General features: G+C 40.9%; 1 protein-coding gene across 7 annotated transcripts in view; it reads left to right on the plus strand.

Annotated features, from left to right (window-relative positions):
* The window catches only part of kcnab2a (potassium voltage-gated channel subfamily A regulatory beta subunit 2a), a 92,458-nt gene that overhangs the window by 12,447 nt on the left and 60,529 nt on the right, over window positions 1–19,482 (plus strand). For 3 of the 7 annotated variants that reach the window (XM_061687572.1, XM_061687573.1, XM_061687571.1), the window contains exons 2-3: window positions 17,084–17,254; window positions 19,365–19,406. The exons of 2 other annotated variants lie outside the window; for them this stretch is intronic. In XM_061687572.1, the coding sequence (XP_061543556.1) occupies window positions 17,178–17,254; window positions 19,365–19,406 (119 nt within the window). In that variant the 5' untranslated portion in view covers window positions 17,084–17,177. The remainder of the gene's footprint in view (window positions 1–17,083; window positions 17,255–19,364; window positions 19,407–19,482) is intronic. 2 more of the 7 variants (XM_061687575.1, XM_061687574.1) reach the window with 1 other exon arrangement.

Raw genomic sequence — 19,482 nt, forward strand, 5'->3', positions numbered from 1 at the left:
GTTTGTTTTTACGGTTCATTTAAATGGTAGTCAACAGCTTAGTAAAAACAGGATTTGTTTTTGCCTTTTTTGAAAAGTTTCGCACAGACTAAAGAAACACTACCACACTGTTTTATGGAGCGTTTATTGATAGACACGAGTTCAGGTTTGCGTAACCAAAGACGTCTGTTTTGAAATCTGCTTTCAGGCTCCAAAACACCATTGGCGTGAAACAGCAAATGGCCAAAACACTGTCTGTTATTAGTGTAAAAAGACCCTCAATAAAGCATAGACCCTGGCTACAATGATTGGAAATACTCCTACTGCAGAGGCCCGCCTCCTGCGTATGACTAAATTCTGACTTGTAATATTATTCACAGAAAAAGGTCATGCAATGCAATTTACATATCACTGGTGTCGGGGGGAACCCTCCCAAACTATCACTTTCAGGAAACCCACAAAAGATTGTTGGGCCATTAACAATGCATCATCAAAGAGAGCAAGGTTTTTTTCAGCTTGAAAAAATATGGAATTTCAGCCCGATGCGAGCGATATTATCCGATTAGCCGACTAATTGCAAAAATAATCCACGACTAGTCGACTATCAAAATAATCGTTTGTTTGTTACTAGTAGAATGTAATACGTTCTTCCTTGGCCCATGTTCTACGTTACTCAGTTTCTAGATTGATCAAACAGTGATGAAAACCTCCTTGAATCACCACATACGTAAAATAAGGCTCTGAAATCCTAAAAAATAAAGACTGCGTGGGCGTGTCCACTGAAGGCACTAGAGATGAGCCCTTCAACTGTCAATCAAATACGTTTGCTCTCGTCAACAACTGGCTGAGTAACGTGTGCCGTAGCAGCACCCACATACATGAAGACTTTTGGTCGTAAATATTGAACACGTGTCGACCCCGACCTGTTTTGGACCCTAAAATTAGGACAAATCCACTCTTAACACACGTGAGACCTAAGGACAGTTTTATAGGATAATCTTATAAGATTTAAGATTGTCTGTAGAATATTGGACAGAGTCGACGCCGGTCCGCCGGTGGTTCACGAGCCCCCTAGCGGCTAATACATACTAGCCTAGCCGCTATAGTAGCAGACCACTTCTCATTGGAGCGGTCCAACTCCACCACCACAGCAATGGCAATTTATGTAGTCGGAAAACATTCATTTTATTTATCAAACAATAAGTCGATATAATAATTATCGTGACAGGTCTAGTTGAAAGCGCGTGCGAGGAGTAGCACTATAAAGGGTTTTTTATATGGTCTTTCTCTATCGCAGAATTTGTACCTATTTTAGGTGGGCCTGCAATGTATCCCCTGCAATCACTGCATAAGCTGTATATAACCAGGGCAATGGTTCACGGTTACAGCAGTGCTGCTGGCAGTGTTTCACATTCTCACACTCCTGTTGTCCTGTTACATTTTACCAAGGTTAATGTAACAACGCAGATGGCATTGGCAGTCCACGAGATAACCCGGACACGTTGCCCAGACACGGTGGATCAAAGTAAGTGGTGTAGCCACTGTTACCCCAGGGTGCCGTAAATCAGTCAACAATCTCGTTTATCTTCAACAATGATTGGCTTTGACACATACTGTGGGCAGGCCCATGGCATGTATGTAGACATGAATAAACAGCACGATGTTAACCCTTCATGCCTCAGGAAACCTGGCGCCATTCTCATGCTCGACCGCACAGACACTAAGAGATTTCTGTAGGTACCCTGATGTCTGTCTGTATGTACAGACCCGTGTTTTATTTACGTCCTATAGAAAGTAAGAATTGAGCCGGCATGCGTTGATTCATATTCTACTACTCAGTCATTGTGCGGCGCATGTGGCTATTAAGTTTGTCCTACTTTTGACAGAAGGTTTAGTGTCTTCATCCGCTGCACTACAGCTGCCCTGTTGGCACCGTTTAAGGCTAGTTTTCCAACTTCTACAGTATAGTACACAAGAAATACATGGTAGTTACCAGCTACTAGAGACATGAGCTATCTGTTAACTAAGGCCCGTCCAGTAATACAGCATGAAGGTTTCTATCGCTCTGTTCCGTATAAAGGGCATCTCTTCAAATGCCAATCAATACATGGTATCTGATTAACGAGAAACGTGTCAGAAAAAAACAGCTGCACGAGTCTCGTGTAAGTGTGAGAGACTAGCAACCCTGCTAAGTCGAGCATGAGCGAGTCAAACCGCCGCATACACGCGAATGCTGGATGTGTTCGGACGAACGGAAGGAAGCGTGTGCAATTGCTGCTTTTGAACTGGGGGATTTCTTTTGGCGTCTGCAACCGATCCAGAGGTTGGAGCGTCATGATATGAGCAACATGAATGCAAGTGGACAATAGGACATAATCACTGTTTGCCTACTTCTGGGGAAAAGCTAAAACTCTTTGGGAGAATGTGTCAATTTATATACAAACCCTGTGTAGTCGGAAATTCAATCACAATCATTCTGGGAAGCTGGACGATGTTTTGGCCATATCTACAACACAATGTCCATTAGGAAATTCAAATTAATTCATTTCAGGGTTGTAGTGTTTCCACGATAAAAAATGATTTAAGGAACAGTTTAACATTGTCATGTAAGTGTAAAATGAAGTTGAAATATAAACAAACACGAAATGGTGTACAGTGAACCCCTGTTCATCGCGGGGGATACATTCCAGACTCACCTGCAAAAGGTACAAATCTGCAGTTTAGAGAGACCATATAAAAACGTGAATTTTCTGTTTTATTCCTCCCACATGCTTTAAACACTTCAATTTGTTCAAACACACATTTCAAACACATTGTACACGTTTGAACACAAAAATTGCAAGCATAAAATGCATAGAAAATACTGTGCATATTATAGCGTGCGTGTGTGTGTGTGTGTGTGTGTGTGTGTGTGTGTGTTAGATACTTACATTTGCATTTACAAAGAAGAGGTGGGGCTTGGTGGGGTGGTGTATACACATCCAAGTCTGCGTGGCCTGGGCAAGACCTGAAGCTGACAGCAACTCCTGCATGAGTATGCTCATTGTGTTTTTGTTTTGAAAACAAGCGCGAACGTTGAACCACAATATGGCGGAAGAACACTATACTCAATTAAGTCGAACGTAGCTGCCAGGGTCCCTATGTAATCTGTTGCACTGAACTTTCTTTCGTTCAGCAATGTTGCTGTGCTACAGGGGTGTGCAATGCTAGCCCATGTTGCACTATGTCACAAGTTTGTTATGTCCGTACAATACCTCACAATAATTTCCATTTCTACTTTAATGGTCATTGTAATTGTCATTTTTTTGTTTTGTTATAAGTGGTACTCTTCTGTAGGGTATTACAAAAAAAGCCATAGATAAAGCAAAGTCTGTCTTAATGGAGGGGAGTTAATCTGCATGATCATGTGATTGTTCCACTTTTATGTTAGCTTCCTGTGGTAGCTGCTCGTTAGTTGCCGTATGCTTGAGGTTTGTGTGTTGTTTTAAACTTCTTATTTCAGTAGCCTCCCTGGAAAAAAAAAAAAAGTATATTAATGGTGTTAATCCTATAGATACTGAGATTTGGAGAGTTTGAATTAGCTCTGTAGAGGTCTCACAAAATGTTTTGATTTTTTGCATGACTGTGTTTCAAGTTCTAAATTTAATTTCAAAATGTTTGACGTTGGGGCCATTCACATTCAGAGGTTCCACTGGATTCATATTCTTATACCATTGAGCAAACGTCTGGCTTCAATATACTTTAAGTGCAAACTTTACCATGCACTTTTGAAACATCAAAGTAAAACAAAGACAAAATGTGAGTTTCTAAGTGAAACTCGTCTGATTATTAATGGCGGGTTGGTGAGTGCTACACTCTGGATGCAATCCCATGTATGAAATGTCCATCTACTTTGTGTAATACACAGCATGTGCTGTGTGCGTGTGTGTGTGTGTGTGTGTGTGTGTGTGAGCGAGCGTCGGCCGTCCTTGACAAAAGTGACCACTTTGAGTGGGCAAAGTAGCATGGACTGTGTGAGTGAGGAGTGCTGTGGGTGGGCTGATGTACAATATTGTAATTTGCTTGTTAATCTCTTAATCACATCAGTTTCATACTGTGGTACTCTGCCAGGGCTGATCCAGGATGCAGTAGTCCAGTACACAGTAGATGGTTGTCTGCAGTATTTTGCATACATAGGAGCTTGCAAGTCTCAAATGTTTTAAAAATTTTGGACATCAAACTGTTGAAATGTGTGACGTCGTAGAATCTTGCTAACCCTTGGCCCGCTTCTCTTTCTAGACCTCATTTCAACCAGCATCAAGGGATTAAGTCTTGGGTCTTTTGTGTTTTCGCACATTTTCTCGAAGTGCTCTAAGTACTTTAGTCCAGCGAGTGTTTCAGTTTCTTTGTACAGTGAGTCCTCGGTTCACAATTGAATCCTATTACATAGTATACTGTAAAAATGTTCTGGCCATAATTTTAAAAGTATGGAAATTCAGACAAATTGTTCTGGAAGTGAATTTCTATCATTTGGCAGCTCTGGGATTTAGCAGGCGATTCTGAGCCTTACAATTTATAAAAAGAAAAAATGGCTCTTAAAGCACTGTCCCTTGAATCTGTGCATACAACAGAAGCACAACATTCTTGTTTTTTTTTCTTCTCATTTTGCAGTGACTTGAAGTGAGCCGTTTGTATGTGTAAGAGATGGCCACTTGATTAGAAGTAGCAAAGGAGGACTGCAGCCGGGCTTGTTGTGTCAGTGGTTTCGCATGCGAAACATCCCAACGGCTCGTATCCCGCATTTGAAATAGGCTTTTGTGCTTGATTACTGAAAGAGGCAAACAGACATGTTACTGAGGTACAGAAAAAAAAAAAAATGATCGTGCCGATAATTTGGGGGAAGCCAGCAACTGCATAAAAGCCATTTTTCGTGTTACTTAACTTGCCCTGAGTGCAAAACCAAGAATAAGAAGAAGGAAAAAAAAAAAAAGAAAACACGGTCCATAAGGGCGTATCACAATGTGCAGTGCAGGTTTACACCGTTCACCGTTCGTATTCTCTAAATGTACACCACTATTCAAAATTTAGAGGTCGCCCCTATAATTTCATCTTTTTCATGAAAACCTGTAATTGGGTATACTGTATGTACACTCTCGTTTAAAAGTTCGGACATCACTTAGAAAAGTCCTTGTTTGAAAAGAAAATATATATATATATATATATATTTCTTTTTTAACTGCATTTAGTATGTCTACTTTATTTCTGATTAATGTTCACGTCATTGGAAAAAAGCAACTCTGCTTTTCCTTCAAAAGCAAGGACATTTGTAAGTGACGCAAAACGTTTGAATGGTCGTGCATGTATGTCGGGACCATAGAGGACCCATGCTCTGTCCAGTACTTTTTCTTTAGAGTTAGCAACCCCTATGTTTGTCACAGTACAAAGAATGGATGGATGGGATTGGTTGTTATCAAAGGGTAGAGTGTCATGTGTATGTGTTTTTTGTAACTTATAGTGGTTGATTTCATTTTATACTTTTCACCTTTCTTACCCTTTCTCATTTATCATTAAAGTTGAGTGTTTACAGGGTGTTTTAGCGTATTAGTAGAGACTTGTTAACTTGTGTGCATAACAGTTACAAATGTCGAAAAGTACTTAAAACAGTACCTTTCTAGGTAGTTAATAAACGTTTTATGGTGGGATTTTGAAACGAACCATGTCATAGGTGTCTCTATTTAGTCTATTTTTTACTATTTTTTTTGTCTTTGCAATGATTGTCTTATTATTCTCCTGCAGTGTGCTAATGTCTTCTCTTGGTGTCCTGCAGCATTTTCCCCTCTGCAGTGCTAGCAATAACCTACACGGGCCCTGAAAGGCTTAAATTCTGTCCTATTCAATTCCGCTTCAGTCTCTTTGGATGTCCATGTGTTCTGTGTCAGTGTGATTTATGCACGTACTGGATGGTGTTTCTGTTGAAGCACCAGTTTGTTATGCTGGGATGGGCTATACCTCTGCACAAGGGCGAAAGAAACCGGACACAAGTGCTGATTCATCTTCGTGCTGTCAGCGATACGAGCGTCTTGGGATCGTTCATCTCGTATTGTATCATAACCAGGAAATTGTGGTATTTCATTGGATAATTATGCACACAAGTTGGCTTTGACCGTTTCTCAATGTGCATGGTGTTCAAAGGAAGCACACTGTTGTCATTTTTCATTATTATTATTATTTAACACATTGAAAAGATCAAATCCAAATTCTTGTGACATCAACACCAAAACATAACTTGTCCTATGCAGACTCCTGCAAGGTCACATTTTCAAGAGGACACTGCAGCACCTGCGTGCATTGCTTATGTACAACCCCCAGACACTTCTTTAGCTATTTTAACACTTTTATTGCTGCATCAGAGCCATAATAGTACATCTGGTCTTTTATACAGAACACACCCACGTGGTGTCTACAACAGGTGCGGACATTGACACAGAGAGAAGTGTTAAAACTTCCACCCTGATCTCGTGGCATTGCATTGCATGGCAGAATACATTAATTCACCCACCCCCCACCCCCACAATAACATTTAGAATTGCTGTGACACACTAGTGTCCCGTGAGAGATCGTCAGTGGTGCCGCAGGAAATTATTCAACCTCACAATTTGTAAGAATATTATTAATTACAAATGTATCTTTGTTCATCTACTGTTGAAACCACACATTTACATACATTATTTAAAGAGGTGCGCGCACACACTTTTTCCTCACGGTCTGACATGAAATCAGACTAAACTTTGACTGTATTTGGTTAATTAGGATTGCCAAATTATTTCTATTTGCTAAATGACAGATAAATAGTTTTCTTTTCTGACATTTTTCCATTACTTGCTGGCCTTTCCAGGCAGCATGAAAGGGGCTTATGAAATGTTTTATTTGTTTTTACCGGACCAGGTTATATTGTATGGTTGTGGTTTACGTTATTGTCTGTGATTGAATAGCGGGGTTCACGACAGGGGTCCTCGTTCTATGATGTTCCCGACATACGAGGTTTCAAGGTTGCAAACAGTACGCAATGAACTAGTTTGTGCAGTGGTTTAAGAATACATCAACACAAAAAGGCACACTCAGTTACCACCCTACTTACAGTTTATCATTAGATTGTTTTATGTTTATGGCCTAGAACAGGGGTGTCCTAAATTCTCAGTAATCTGTAAATCTTTAGTCACTGCATTATAATGTAATTGTACATTATGAAGAGACATTTCTTTACTAATTTAGCTGTAGTTTCTATGCGTCTTTGCATACCTGCAAAATAAATTTATTCGAAGTGGTAGGAGTAGTGGTGGTCAGGGGCGTCACACCTATGGGGCATGTGATTGTTGCAACACACTTTTTGGACACCCCGACTTTTCCTGTTCCAATCCTTGTCCAATGTAATTTTTAGAATAGGCCACGAAAAAATGGACGGTGGGCTATAAATGGCCCCTGGGCCATATTGGACACCATTGCCCAAGAAGTATTTTTCCCCCTGATATTTACTATAATTATGACTCAACTACTGCCTTAATATAGTTTTGTGACCTACGTACAAATTTGGGTTACACCGCCGCCATAGGAATGAATGGATCTATATTAAATGAACATGCAGTGATTTCATATCTAGCAAAGAAATATTCAATATATCTATTCGGAGCCTTTTATAGATGAAGTTATGATCTGTTTTCATAGCCGCTCATTTGTTAGCTGGATCAGACCAAAACAAGTACCAAGGAAAACCCCATTTGGCCTTGGTGTCGCTGTTTTCTGTATCTCTTTGGAGGCAGTACAGGAGTTGCAGCAGGCCAAACAACAACCTGTGTGCAATTCCGGGACTTTGTTCTGAAGTTGAGATTCAGTCACCCTGTCTCACATCTCCTTCAAACATTTCACATCACGAACAGAGTCTCGAAACGTTTCAAGTTCGTGAACCACGGTTTGACTGTAGTTATTTGCGTGGCATTTTGTAACCTCGACACCTCCTATGTCGGGACTGTTGTAAACAGAGGGACCCTGCTGTAAGGTGTGCTCTAAAGTAGGAACGCAGGATTAGTACCTTGCTATACAAATGGTCCCTTCCCCCCTTTCTGTTGCAAGAAGCACTAATTCTGAAAGCAATCGCTCTACAACTTAAAAGAGCGGAACAAAACAGCCAAATGAGGATTACAGAGGCGCTGCCGTGTTTGACTTTGATCCTAAAATGAATATCCCGGATTTTGACGACGAAACAAGCCCGCTGCCATTGCCCGACTGAACTCCCGTGTAGGATATCCCTTGCAAATTTTCGTCTGTTTGCCCGTTTCCCTTCTTCTGTGGCCATCTGCTTGGATCGCTGTGTGTTTACCGCCGCTGCCAACATACTACACAACTCCGTATGGTGCTTTCCAGGCCAGCACTGCCTGCCTGACTGCCTCGCTCACGTAAGCCCCGTCTCAAGAGGGAACTCGCTCAGGCTGGGTGTGGGTGGATTTAGGGATGGGAAGCATGTGAAGAGCAGCCTTTTGTGACTCACTTCTGCATTTTGTTTTGAAAAGACAAAGGTGTATGAGATGAGCTCTGCGGTGACTTAGGTTTTTTTTCCTGACTTCCTCTCGTTTTCTGCTTGCCAACCAGGCATTGTTGCACTCACTCACTCACTCACTCATTATTTATTATTGTGGTTGTCTTTTGCAGTGGTGTAAGACTGCACTGCACCATACTGAGGGATGTTGCTCATATTTTGTGGTGAAATATATGATCAGGTGTTCACACATGATGGCTCTCTCTTCTTTCTTACTAAAATAGTCATTCATTCCAAAAATCTGCATTAATGGGTTGAGACTAATCTCTGCATTTCAGGCCTTCTTTTCAAATCAACACCACCACTGTGTTAAACATGCACGCATACACACAAAGACACGCACAAAGGTGCTGTGCTTGTGTGGGTGTGTTGATACTTCCTCTGCAAGTAGCTGGTAGAAGATTCATAAAAGGGGTAGGTATTCAAATTAAAGTTTCAAGCCTTGGTATGGGTTTCAAACAAGTTTTAGGCTTGTAAATTATTTTTTTAAGACAGGATTGGGGTTTCAAATCAGGGGTTCAATTCAGGTTTAAGGTTTCATGAGAACTTCAAGCCTGGTTAAGTTTTCAAACAAGGGTTCGAGTTTCAAATTGGGGTTTAAAGCCAGTGTTTGGGGTTCAATGTAGCGTCTATAGACTTTACACCAATCTGATCGGTATCGGCCGATAATTAGCATTTTATGCTGATCGGCCGATCGGCTTTCATTTCATAATTCGCCGAACCGATCAATGACGTCATCGATCGACTCCGCAAAAGACATTTACTCCGCGTCACCGTCACGTATGAATCCAAAAGCTAGTTTATTTTTAGCCTTGTCACGTGTCTTGTGGCGTAGTACTGTAACTATCTGATTGCCAATATTTTATTTTAGTCGGTGTGGGACTATTTTGCGGTGTCTCAGACAAACGACACACAAATTATTTTCAGTCAGTGCACAACTGTCGTGGGGAACGTCATCTAAATGCTTCAACGCAACAAATTTGATCTGGCACCTGAAGAATGTACACAAGCAGGAGCATGCCGCGTTCAAGAAATGCAGTGTGGAAAAACAACAAAAACAAAGGAAAAGCCAAACCGACGCAAACTCTGGACAACACCGTCCATGTAGCCGGCCGGGACAATGAGAAAGTTAGAGTCAGCATGTCATTAACAGTATTTTTTTAAAGTAATTTAATTGCAATAAAGTAATTTAATTACAGTAAGTTAGCACCCGTTATTTCTGTCATGTTGTGATGATGATTTGACCTAAACTTATGTCAGTGGCCAATCCTTGAATGCCTCTTGAGGTCATTATTGTATACTGAGTACATGTCTTCAAAATTATTCTCTCCCATTTTAGACTTAAAAACATCTTTAAAACATCAAACAAGTATATACAATAAAGGAACAAGTCATGTAAATAGACGCATTGCTCCATCTCGTGGTTGGATCGGTGAACAGTTATCGTTTTTTTTTTTATCTTGCTGATCGGTGATCGGCCCCAAAAATCCTGATCGTGTAAAGCCTAATTTCAAGCCAAGATAGGAGTTTGAACTGTGGTTTTACGCCTGGGTTAGGATTTCAACCAAGGTTTTTAAGCCCTTACATATTTCTTCACAAAGGCTTACCATGTGAATATTATAGATACTGTTGTACACTATTTCAGGGCATTTCAATATGTATGTTTTTTTAACATTAAGTATTGATCATAATGGGTTGAGAAATGCATTAATGCAATCCTACAGTTCCTGTCTTCACATTTGTCTTTGTACTTGGTGTCTTTGTGAATCTGCAGGTTTCAATTTAAGAGATTGCACCCTGGCCCATTAGTATGGTAAATCTGAGCCCTCGAACTTGAGCCAGGATGAGTGTGTCGTGTACCGCAGTGCTGCAGTGCTGTCCAGCTCTGCAGTTCACTTCAGGCATCTGTGCTGCAATGCTAGACTACCCGTCACAGTCACAGGCCTTGGTACATTTCCCTACTTTATGAAGATATGCACCATCTATTGCTATTTGGCCAAGTTTTCATACATCTTTGTGGTTAATAATGGACCCATCTAGACACTATTAGCATATGATGGTTAGCACGTCTGCCTCGCAGTTCTGAGGTTGGAATTTCAGCTCTAGAATTCCTGTGTGGAGTTGGCATGTTCTTACGGTGCTTACGTGGCTTTTCCCTGGGTACTCAGTATTCCTCCCACATTTCAAAAACATACATGTTTCAGTTCATTCAGCACTCTACTGTAAATTGTCCAAAGGCGGGAATGTGCGTGTGAATGTTTGTTTCGCGCTTAATCCTGTAACAACAAAATATTGCAACCAAAAAGCACGATACTCTAAAGCATAGGTGTCAAACTCAAGGCCCGGGGCCAGATGCGGCCCACCACATCATTCTATGTGGCCCGCGAAAGCAAATCATGCTCGTCAACTTCTATTATTTTTGCTAAAATCTGTACACAAATTCCAAATTGTCATAATAATAAACAATAATGTTTAGATATTGCATTTTTCTGTTACCAAACCCTTCTACAGTAACTTAAACAATACTTGAACAAACTATTATCCTTGTCTTCTGATTTAAAACCTAGTTATCCCTCAATTTGTTGTTTAATGGTAATATGTTTTGGTGATGATTAAACATTTGCATGGTTTCACTGTTCTAACGGCCCTTTGAGAGAAATCATAACTACAATGCAGTCCGAGAAAACAACAACAAAAAAAAAAAAAAAAAAAAAAAAAAGAGTTTGAAAGCCTTAAGGCCTCTTTATACTCCCGCGGTCGCGCGGCCGACGACGCCCGCATTGCATCACGTGACCGAAGAATTGCCCCACGCAGCACCTCTGCGCAGTTTGCCGCGCACCCGACAAAAATAGTTGCTGCGCGTTGAACGCAACGGCGATTATCTCCGTCACATGCTGTGATGACGTACCAGCGTGCCCCTTGGTTCTACATACCATCTACGTCGCCGCCTTCTCGATTGATTTTGCAGCATCATCTGGTCATCTAGGTCCATTTGTTCTGTCGCCATTGTTGTTGCTTTGTTCCTTGTTGCTGAAAGGAAAGTAGAAACGGCTACCGGAAATGGCAAAAAAAAGGCAGAGGAAACTCCACCCTGTGGTGTCCTATCCAATACCAACCGTAGCGACACCCCCGACTTGGAAGAGAACTGCAGCACACTTTCAAAACAGCGCGCGTGGGTTGTGCTCGAGTATAAAGCCAAACGGCGCGAGGGACAGCCGCAGTGACGTCAGCGCGGTCGCCATCTGCGCGAGTATAAAGAAGCCTTTAGTCACCTTTGAAATTACAGAACTGGAACACACCAACTCCCAGAGTTTGTGGAGTGATCCAGATACTATACAGCCACATGAGTATAAAGTGCTACTAAATTTGATAAAACAATTATTATTGTTATTATTTTAAGGTAATTAAAAGCCTACATTGAATAACCCAGTCACTGGACAAACATAGTTAAAATAGGTCAAGCAGTACAATTAAAAAAAAGAAATAAAAAAAAGAACAGAAGACATCAATTAAAATGACAAATGATAGGGAAATGTTAAAGTGAATAGACAGTCCAGAATCGGTGTGTCTTGAGCTCGGATTTGAAGAGGGTTAATGAGTCTGTATTTTAGAGGTGAGGTGGTAATGAGTTCCAAAGACGGGAGGCAGAGCGACTGAAAGCTCTGTCCCCCACGGTGGACTGAAGGGATGGTGAGGTGGAGGGAAGATGAAGACCTGAGAGAGTGGGAGGGTATGGCAATGTGAAGGTCAGCAAAATATGGTGGGTGATGTCATTATTGATGACCAAAGATGAATTTCTTCAGCAACCCTCCTCCAACTCCTACTTTTTCTGATTACGGTCACCTGACCAGAGTGAGCACAATTGTAGCTAATGCTGTTTCGACTACACGGAGCGGAGCAGAGGAAACATGGCTAGTATGATTAATAAACCTGAAATTGCGGACCCTCCAAAACTCATTTAGGCCAGCAGTATGCGAGCATGTTGGCTACCCAGTTGAGAACAGATGGAAATCGTGTAGTCGACAAGACCCAGAATATTTGCACTAAGTGCTTCAAAAAAACTTCGCCAAGTCATGTCCAATATGTTAATGCATCTTCGCAGACACCATCTTGAAATTAATTGAAAGTGGTGTGCAGAAAAAAACATTGGCAACATCTACTCTGACAAATGTATTTATTCTATTAAGAATTGATATATATTATAATATTGTTAAATTAATATAATACACAATAATAAAGTACATAGGACGTATATCATATTGTTTATTGCCAAAATATATTAATTAAAAAGGGTTGAATTGCGGATCGACTTTGGTATTTTGTTACTGTCACAAGCGCTATTAAACAAAATTATAATATTGAACTCATCATAGACATTAAATATTGTCTCTGTCATATGTGTGACAACAAACAAGCACAAGCATTTCCACAAAGTTACTGTATAGTGTTCTGTTTTGGGTCTTTCTGGAGTAATTTCTGCCAAAATTGTGGAGAAAAAAACTTCTACAACAAAGTAATAGGCCCCTTCTGCCAGAGAGACTGCTTTGATATCTGCCAACACAACCCACTCCAACTCCTGATGCCTTGACACTGACAGATGACTTTGTAGTAAATCTGCTCACGGGTCTGTTATCCATCAGGGTCACGCCATCATCATCGCCGCCTTCATCACCTGATGGCCGGGCTGGCCGTCGTCCCTTTTGTGCCGTGATTGAAATGAATGAGGAGGGAACGTTAAACGAGTCCTTGGGAACTCGGGACGACGTATTCACCGCTCAGGGGAGAAAGTGATGGGAGTGGAAAGTCACCTTTCGTGTTGTCGTTAGGGTTATGAGCCAAGACTCGGGTGAGCTCAGTCACCGGTGAAATAAGGTTGGCATGAGATGCTCATCCCGCTGCTTTGTCGGTGTGACAGATGCCACTCTGCTTTGTCCTCTGCTGTAAAAAGAAAGGAAGCTGATGTGTCACTGATTTGAATTTGTGTGTGTGACAGTGGAACTTCCAGTCCAAAACAATCCTTGTGACCTCAGAAATGGTAGTCTTTGAAAATCGAAATATCCCATTGAGACCTACAATACAGTATACTACCAGAAAACCATGGGTAACAATAAAAATGTTCAATTGCCTTTACTGTATAGTTTACTGTCAATAAATATTACCACTAAAGATAAATGGCTAACAGATTATTCGATTTCTATCAAATTTACCATTCCAGTGCATGTATACATGCACATGCAGCAAAGACTCTCGTAACCTCTTACGCTAGCAATCCAGGCTAAACCGAGCTCCTCCCAGACACAAACCTTGTCTCTTAGTCGAGATGCATCACTTCAGCATACTTCTTTACGCCGTTGTACTACTTTACCATGAGACAAGACAGTTTAGGGGTTGAACCAATTAGTTGTCAGGTCGACGTTACTACTACTTTAACCCTTGAAGTTGACTAATCGTTAATTACATGTTTTTGGCATCTCGTCTTCCAATGGGCTAATTTACAGAGGCCTTTTTACTAGCACGTCACTACGGCAAGACTCAAACAGCAGTGAAATGTCCGACCAACAGGGTGACACAGTCTTCATATGTCTGCACCGGTCCGAGAGTACAAAAAATAAGATGGTTACGGAAGTGCATGACTCGGCTTACCTTTGATGATTTGTGTTTCCTTGGTTTTTCCTGGCGGCACGGTGGACATGCATGGTAGGTTAATTGACAATTCTAAATTGCCCGTAGGTGTAAATGTGAGTGCGAATGGTTGTTTGTTTGTATGTGCCCTGCGATTGGCTGGCAACCAGTACAGGGTGTACCCCGCATCTTGCCCGATGATAGCTGGGAAGGGCTCCAGCACGCCCGCGACCCTAGTGAGGAGAAGCGGCTCAGAAAATGGATGGATGCTTTTTCTTGCTGCACACAACATCCCATTTTAACCTCCACATTTATGACCTGGTCTGCCACGTACGTATTTCTAATCACAAATGCTGACGCCTGGGCATGTTTCTGTGCTTCGAGCCAGCGCAGGTGCTTGGTGGATTTTTCATGCTGACTGACGTTGTTCCTCACCCCGTGTGAGACGCTTCAATCCCAGCTACAAATTGTACAAAATGCGTGAATGCCCCATTTTGCTCTTCTTGAGAAAAGTACATTTGCTGTCCCATTTTTCTAAATATTTACAGGACCTCTGTTCTTTTGGCAGGAATGCCTTCTTCGTCACATCCATCCATCGATCTTATTTGTTTTTGGAGTTTGTTCCCGGTGTTGCCACTAACCTCGCGAGAACTGCCAACAGGTTACTGCAGGTGGCAGTTCTTGCGATGCTAGTGACAGACTTCAGTTTGGAAAGACAGAGGAACTTTTTTTATTTGTTTTTGTTTTTGTTTGTTTGTTTTTTAAGATGATATCTTGCCCTAAGCTTTGCCCATGGTTTTCTTGATAATTACCAAAATTATATGTAATAATGCAATCTAGCTTTTGTGTGTGTCAGGTAAAATACCTTTAGTGCTACCAGGTATTATAATGAACAAGAAATTGATGAAACAGTGGTGGTCTACTATTTTTTTATATATCATACATATGCTGTATATAGATGAACAATTTTATATACATACAAAACACACACACATTTGTTATATAATATGCCTGCATATGATAATGCAGGCATTGATTATGCGGCACGGTGGCCGACTGGTTAGACCGTCAGCCTCACAGTTCTGAGGTGCAGGGTTCAATCCCCGTCCCCGCCTGTGTGGAGTTTGCATGTTCTCCCCGTGCCTGCGTGGGTTTTCTCCGGGCGCTCCGGTTTCCTCCCACATCCCAAAAACATGCATTAATTGGAGACTCTAAATTGCCCGTAGGCATGACTGTGAGTGCGAATGGTTGTTTGTTTGTATGTGCCCTGCGATTGGCTGGCAACCAGTTCAGGGTGTACCCCGCCTCCTGCCCGATGACAGCTGGGATAGGCTAGAGCACGCCTGCGACCCTAGTGAGGAGAAGCGGCTCAGAAAATGGATGGATGATCTAATTATTTAAAAAAATGACTAATGTTAAGAATGGGCTAATTCCATTATTGCATCATTTTTAAATTTTTTTGTAATGTTTTGAATTCGTAAAGATAAATACAACAGTATTTGAAGTCGTTTTGTCAGTTTTCATTCTACTGCGTTTACTGATGTTTTCGATTTTTGCCGTGGTATCGTTTCAGTCCGGTATCGTGGTACTTTATGCAGTTATAGTATTAAAGTCAGAATTTTGGTACCGTGACACCACTACTTCTGGCTGGCGGCGAGGAACGAAGTGAAGTAAAACTTTGGTCTTTGTCTCCAATATGTCTAATATATGTAATAATGCGTGCTAACGAGAACTTTATTCATTGTATATGGACACACACAACAGATACCAAATCCTCAAATACAATTAACGAACAAGTGAAATAAAATGCCTCCGATGTCCCTTATATAACACACTATGCTATAGAACACACGATAAGACCGTCCAGTTTGTTGAAGAGAAACATACGCAGCACTCCCACTAAATAAAACAACTAAAATACGCTTAATGGTGAGTTGTATCATTCGTTTTTATTTTGTTTGTCGAAATATGTCTTCATATGAAACTGGATGCAAAAATACAGACTTTAATTCTGTGATACTGGCTAAAATGAACACTGGTGACATCACGTCTTTAGACAGTTCCATGTCCAAAATATTTACCACATTCAAGGAGTATTTTCCCCATAGTTTACGAACTTTTAAGTCTTGGACAGTTGAGGTTTCAGTGCAAGCATTATCTAACCAAACTCTACCTAAGGAGCCAGACACTCACCCTCAGCGAAGCTGCCCTCTCAGCAGCACTGACCTGCTTCTAGGGCCGACACTTTGAATTATTTATAGAACTGTGTCACCCAAAAGTAGCGGTTTAGCTGTTGTTCTCACACACAAACGCACACACGCACACACTACAAGCATAATATAAGCAGATCAACATAAATTTAAGTGATTCCTTGTTGTCGTTTCATGAGGTTTTTGAACTAGAATTAATAGAAGCTGTTGTAGTTGGCGTGTTTTTCAACATGTAAAGATATTCATGGTCCGTATGAGTGCCTTTTATAATACAGGTACTTTGACTCATACTATTGATGCACAGCCAAAGCTGATGATGTATGGCAAGTCCACTTAGATCTGCAAAATGAGGAGAGATCTCCACCTAGTGGCAGCAATGTTTCTGATTTATATTTTTAAGAAAATTGAGGTTTGGTTTTGAGTCATTTAGGTACATTTCTATTTCATGAATTAAAATGGAGGATTTAAATAGTTTCTATGCTGGATGGTGTAGAATTACCATCACATTCTGCACTTCCTTCACCTAACTGACTTTAACCACTTTAGCCAAGTGGCCTCTATTATGTAATTGCACTGACACCTCACCCATGTATTGTAACGTGTGTGTCCAAAAACAAAAAAATCTGAATTTGATTTTAGGCCTGATTCCACTGAATTGAAGATGGAAGACCTGACCTGTTGTCTTGCTCTCTTTCTTTGGCAGAGGCCCACGTTGGCGCTAAACTGTCCCTCCTGGTTGCGGTGAAAGAACACCACCCCTGGCAGGCTGGCCGCGACGCTCCCCTCCTCCTGCCACCATGTATCCTGAATCGACCACAGACTCCCCTGCTCGCCTCTCCCTTCGACAGACTGGTTCGCCCGGAATGATCTACAGGTGAGTCCAGAAAGACACACATTGTGGATGATTGTGCACTGCAATGAGTGTTAAGTTTTTTTTGCTTAGTTTTTTTAATGTAAGGGCCGTGCTCCACTAATGTAGAGAAGTAGGGCTGGGTGATGAGATAAAATAAAAGGTGATAAAATCTGCACTTTTTTTTATGAAAATCAAATTTTAATCATTTTCTCTCCCTCTATTTGCCTATCGAAAAAGCAAATGACAATGACATTTTTCTTTTTTATGGCTTTATTTCTCTTGAAACCAATTAAACTTTGAAATGTGTATTTGTTTTCTTCCCCAACAATTGACTTGCCTCGCATGCACCTTGTTAATGTGAAAATCCTCCTTTTCTCTTTGGAAAATAATTTCCTTTTCTGTAAACATGCACGCACATACAGTATGCGTCTTACTAAATTAACGTTTTTAGTGTTCAATAATTTCATATAAAATAAGCCTTCAAACTGCATGGATCAGCTCCTCCGTATGTCTGTCGAAGAGTAGTGTTGGACAGGAAGGTGACCTCTGCAAAATATTTGCAGCTTGGAAGCTCATACCTCCGGCCAGAAGTGTCCAACGTGCCAATAAGTAACTGCTTTTGAAGCTTATAAATGGGCACCATATCTCTGGAAACGTTCAGTGAAGTTGCCTCGGGGATTGCGTGCTTTCCACTGGGTTCCTTTCTTGACATACATACAGAAAACGATGTAAAGATGTTTACGCTTTGTTTATTAGGGAGATTTAAACTTGCTAGTTGTTTCTTTGAAAAATAGTTGCTAGAACAGAGTTTCCCGACCTTTATTAAGCCATCAGGCACCCATTTTACTTTGGAAAAATCTTGTGGCACACCACCAAACAGAAATGTCACAAAAAGTATGAATACTGGATTATGAATGATTATCTCATCTCAATTTACCCACAAATTGACGTAGTGTCAAATCTGGGCCTGTTTAATTGAACACAAATCGCAGAAATTCATCACTTATTCCTTTGTATGAACGGCAACAGATGGATACAACAGGATTATTACACTGTATGGGAAGACCATTTAATTGTTCTGCCTGTGCATATATACTGTACATGGTCGGCCGGCATAGCTAGATGAACAAAGATGCATTATTTGTGGATAATAAATAATTTTGAGGCAAATTACGTGAATATGAATCATTACCTGCGTCACCCCTGATGATCTCTCATAGCACACTAGTCTACCACGGAACCCTGGTTGTCTCTAAGTTGACAACACTGCTCTTGTAAACAAGCTCCTCTCTGTTCTCTGTTTCCAAGCAGATAGGGATGAAAAAGTCACTCTTAACACACAACACCACATGTTAATTGCTCAGGATAATCTATGACAGACATCCAACAATCGGGCCTTTTCTGACTTTGACCATAAGTGTGAAAACAAAATGCTCAAATGAGGCATGTTTATCAGTATACAGTGTTGTTATATGTGTACCCTGCTTAACAGACAGCAATGAAGTTTGCAGTGTAGCATGGTGACTTTGCTTGCTTCGTTCTCTCTCAACATGATGATATAATAATTCAAATCTGACATATTTGGTGCAGTTGCTGTTACTTATGTTGAACGTTAATACGTTCCATAAGGGAATGGGATTCTAATATCAGAAGTGCTTTTGCATTATGATGCACATTGCATTGCACATTTTCTTGTCATTGATTTTGGGATACTGTCACATAATTGTACTTTATCAACATAAAAGTCCACTCACACTGTTTGTGTTTATACAGCACTGTGGACTTGTTTGTCAAGATTAACCTGCACTCTCTTATTTGACCAGCAAGTGGCGCCTATGATTGTGGGCTGGAGTGTGTCGATGTTGTTGTGTGTTGTTGAAGTATCCACTATTACTATTATCAGATACTGTTATCAATAATTTGTCATTTTATCTCGAAGAACAGGTTTGATGTTTGTGAGTTCTGTTCATTATTTGACCTGTTGTATTGTATTATTTGTAGCACCTATGCATCGTCTATCCCTGCACTATTCCCCCACAGACTCATGTTGCCACCATTACTAACCTCTTTTCTACTGCACTTACATTAACCAGCACCCTGTCTGTCTCCTTTTTTCTGCTGATGCCTTCAGTGCTCGCTATGGAAGTCCAAAACGGCAGCTGCAGTTCTACAGGTATTTGTCTTTCTCTGTATCTATTCTTCATACCTACTGTTTCACATGTACAGACCCGTTCCGAAAACATTTGAAT

This window comes from Phycodurus eques, chromosome 10, assembly GCF_024500275.1.
Source record: "Phycodurus eques isolate BA_2022a chromosome 10, UOR_Pequ_1.1, whole genome shotgun sequence".
Classification (NCBI taxonomy): Eukaryota; Metazoa; Chordata; class Actinopteri; order Syngnathiformes; family Syngnathidae; genus Phycodurus; species Phycodurus eques.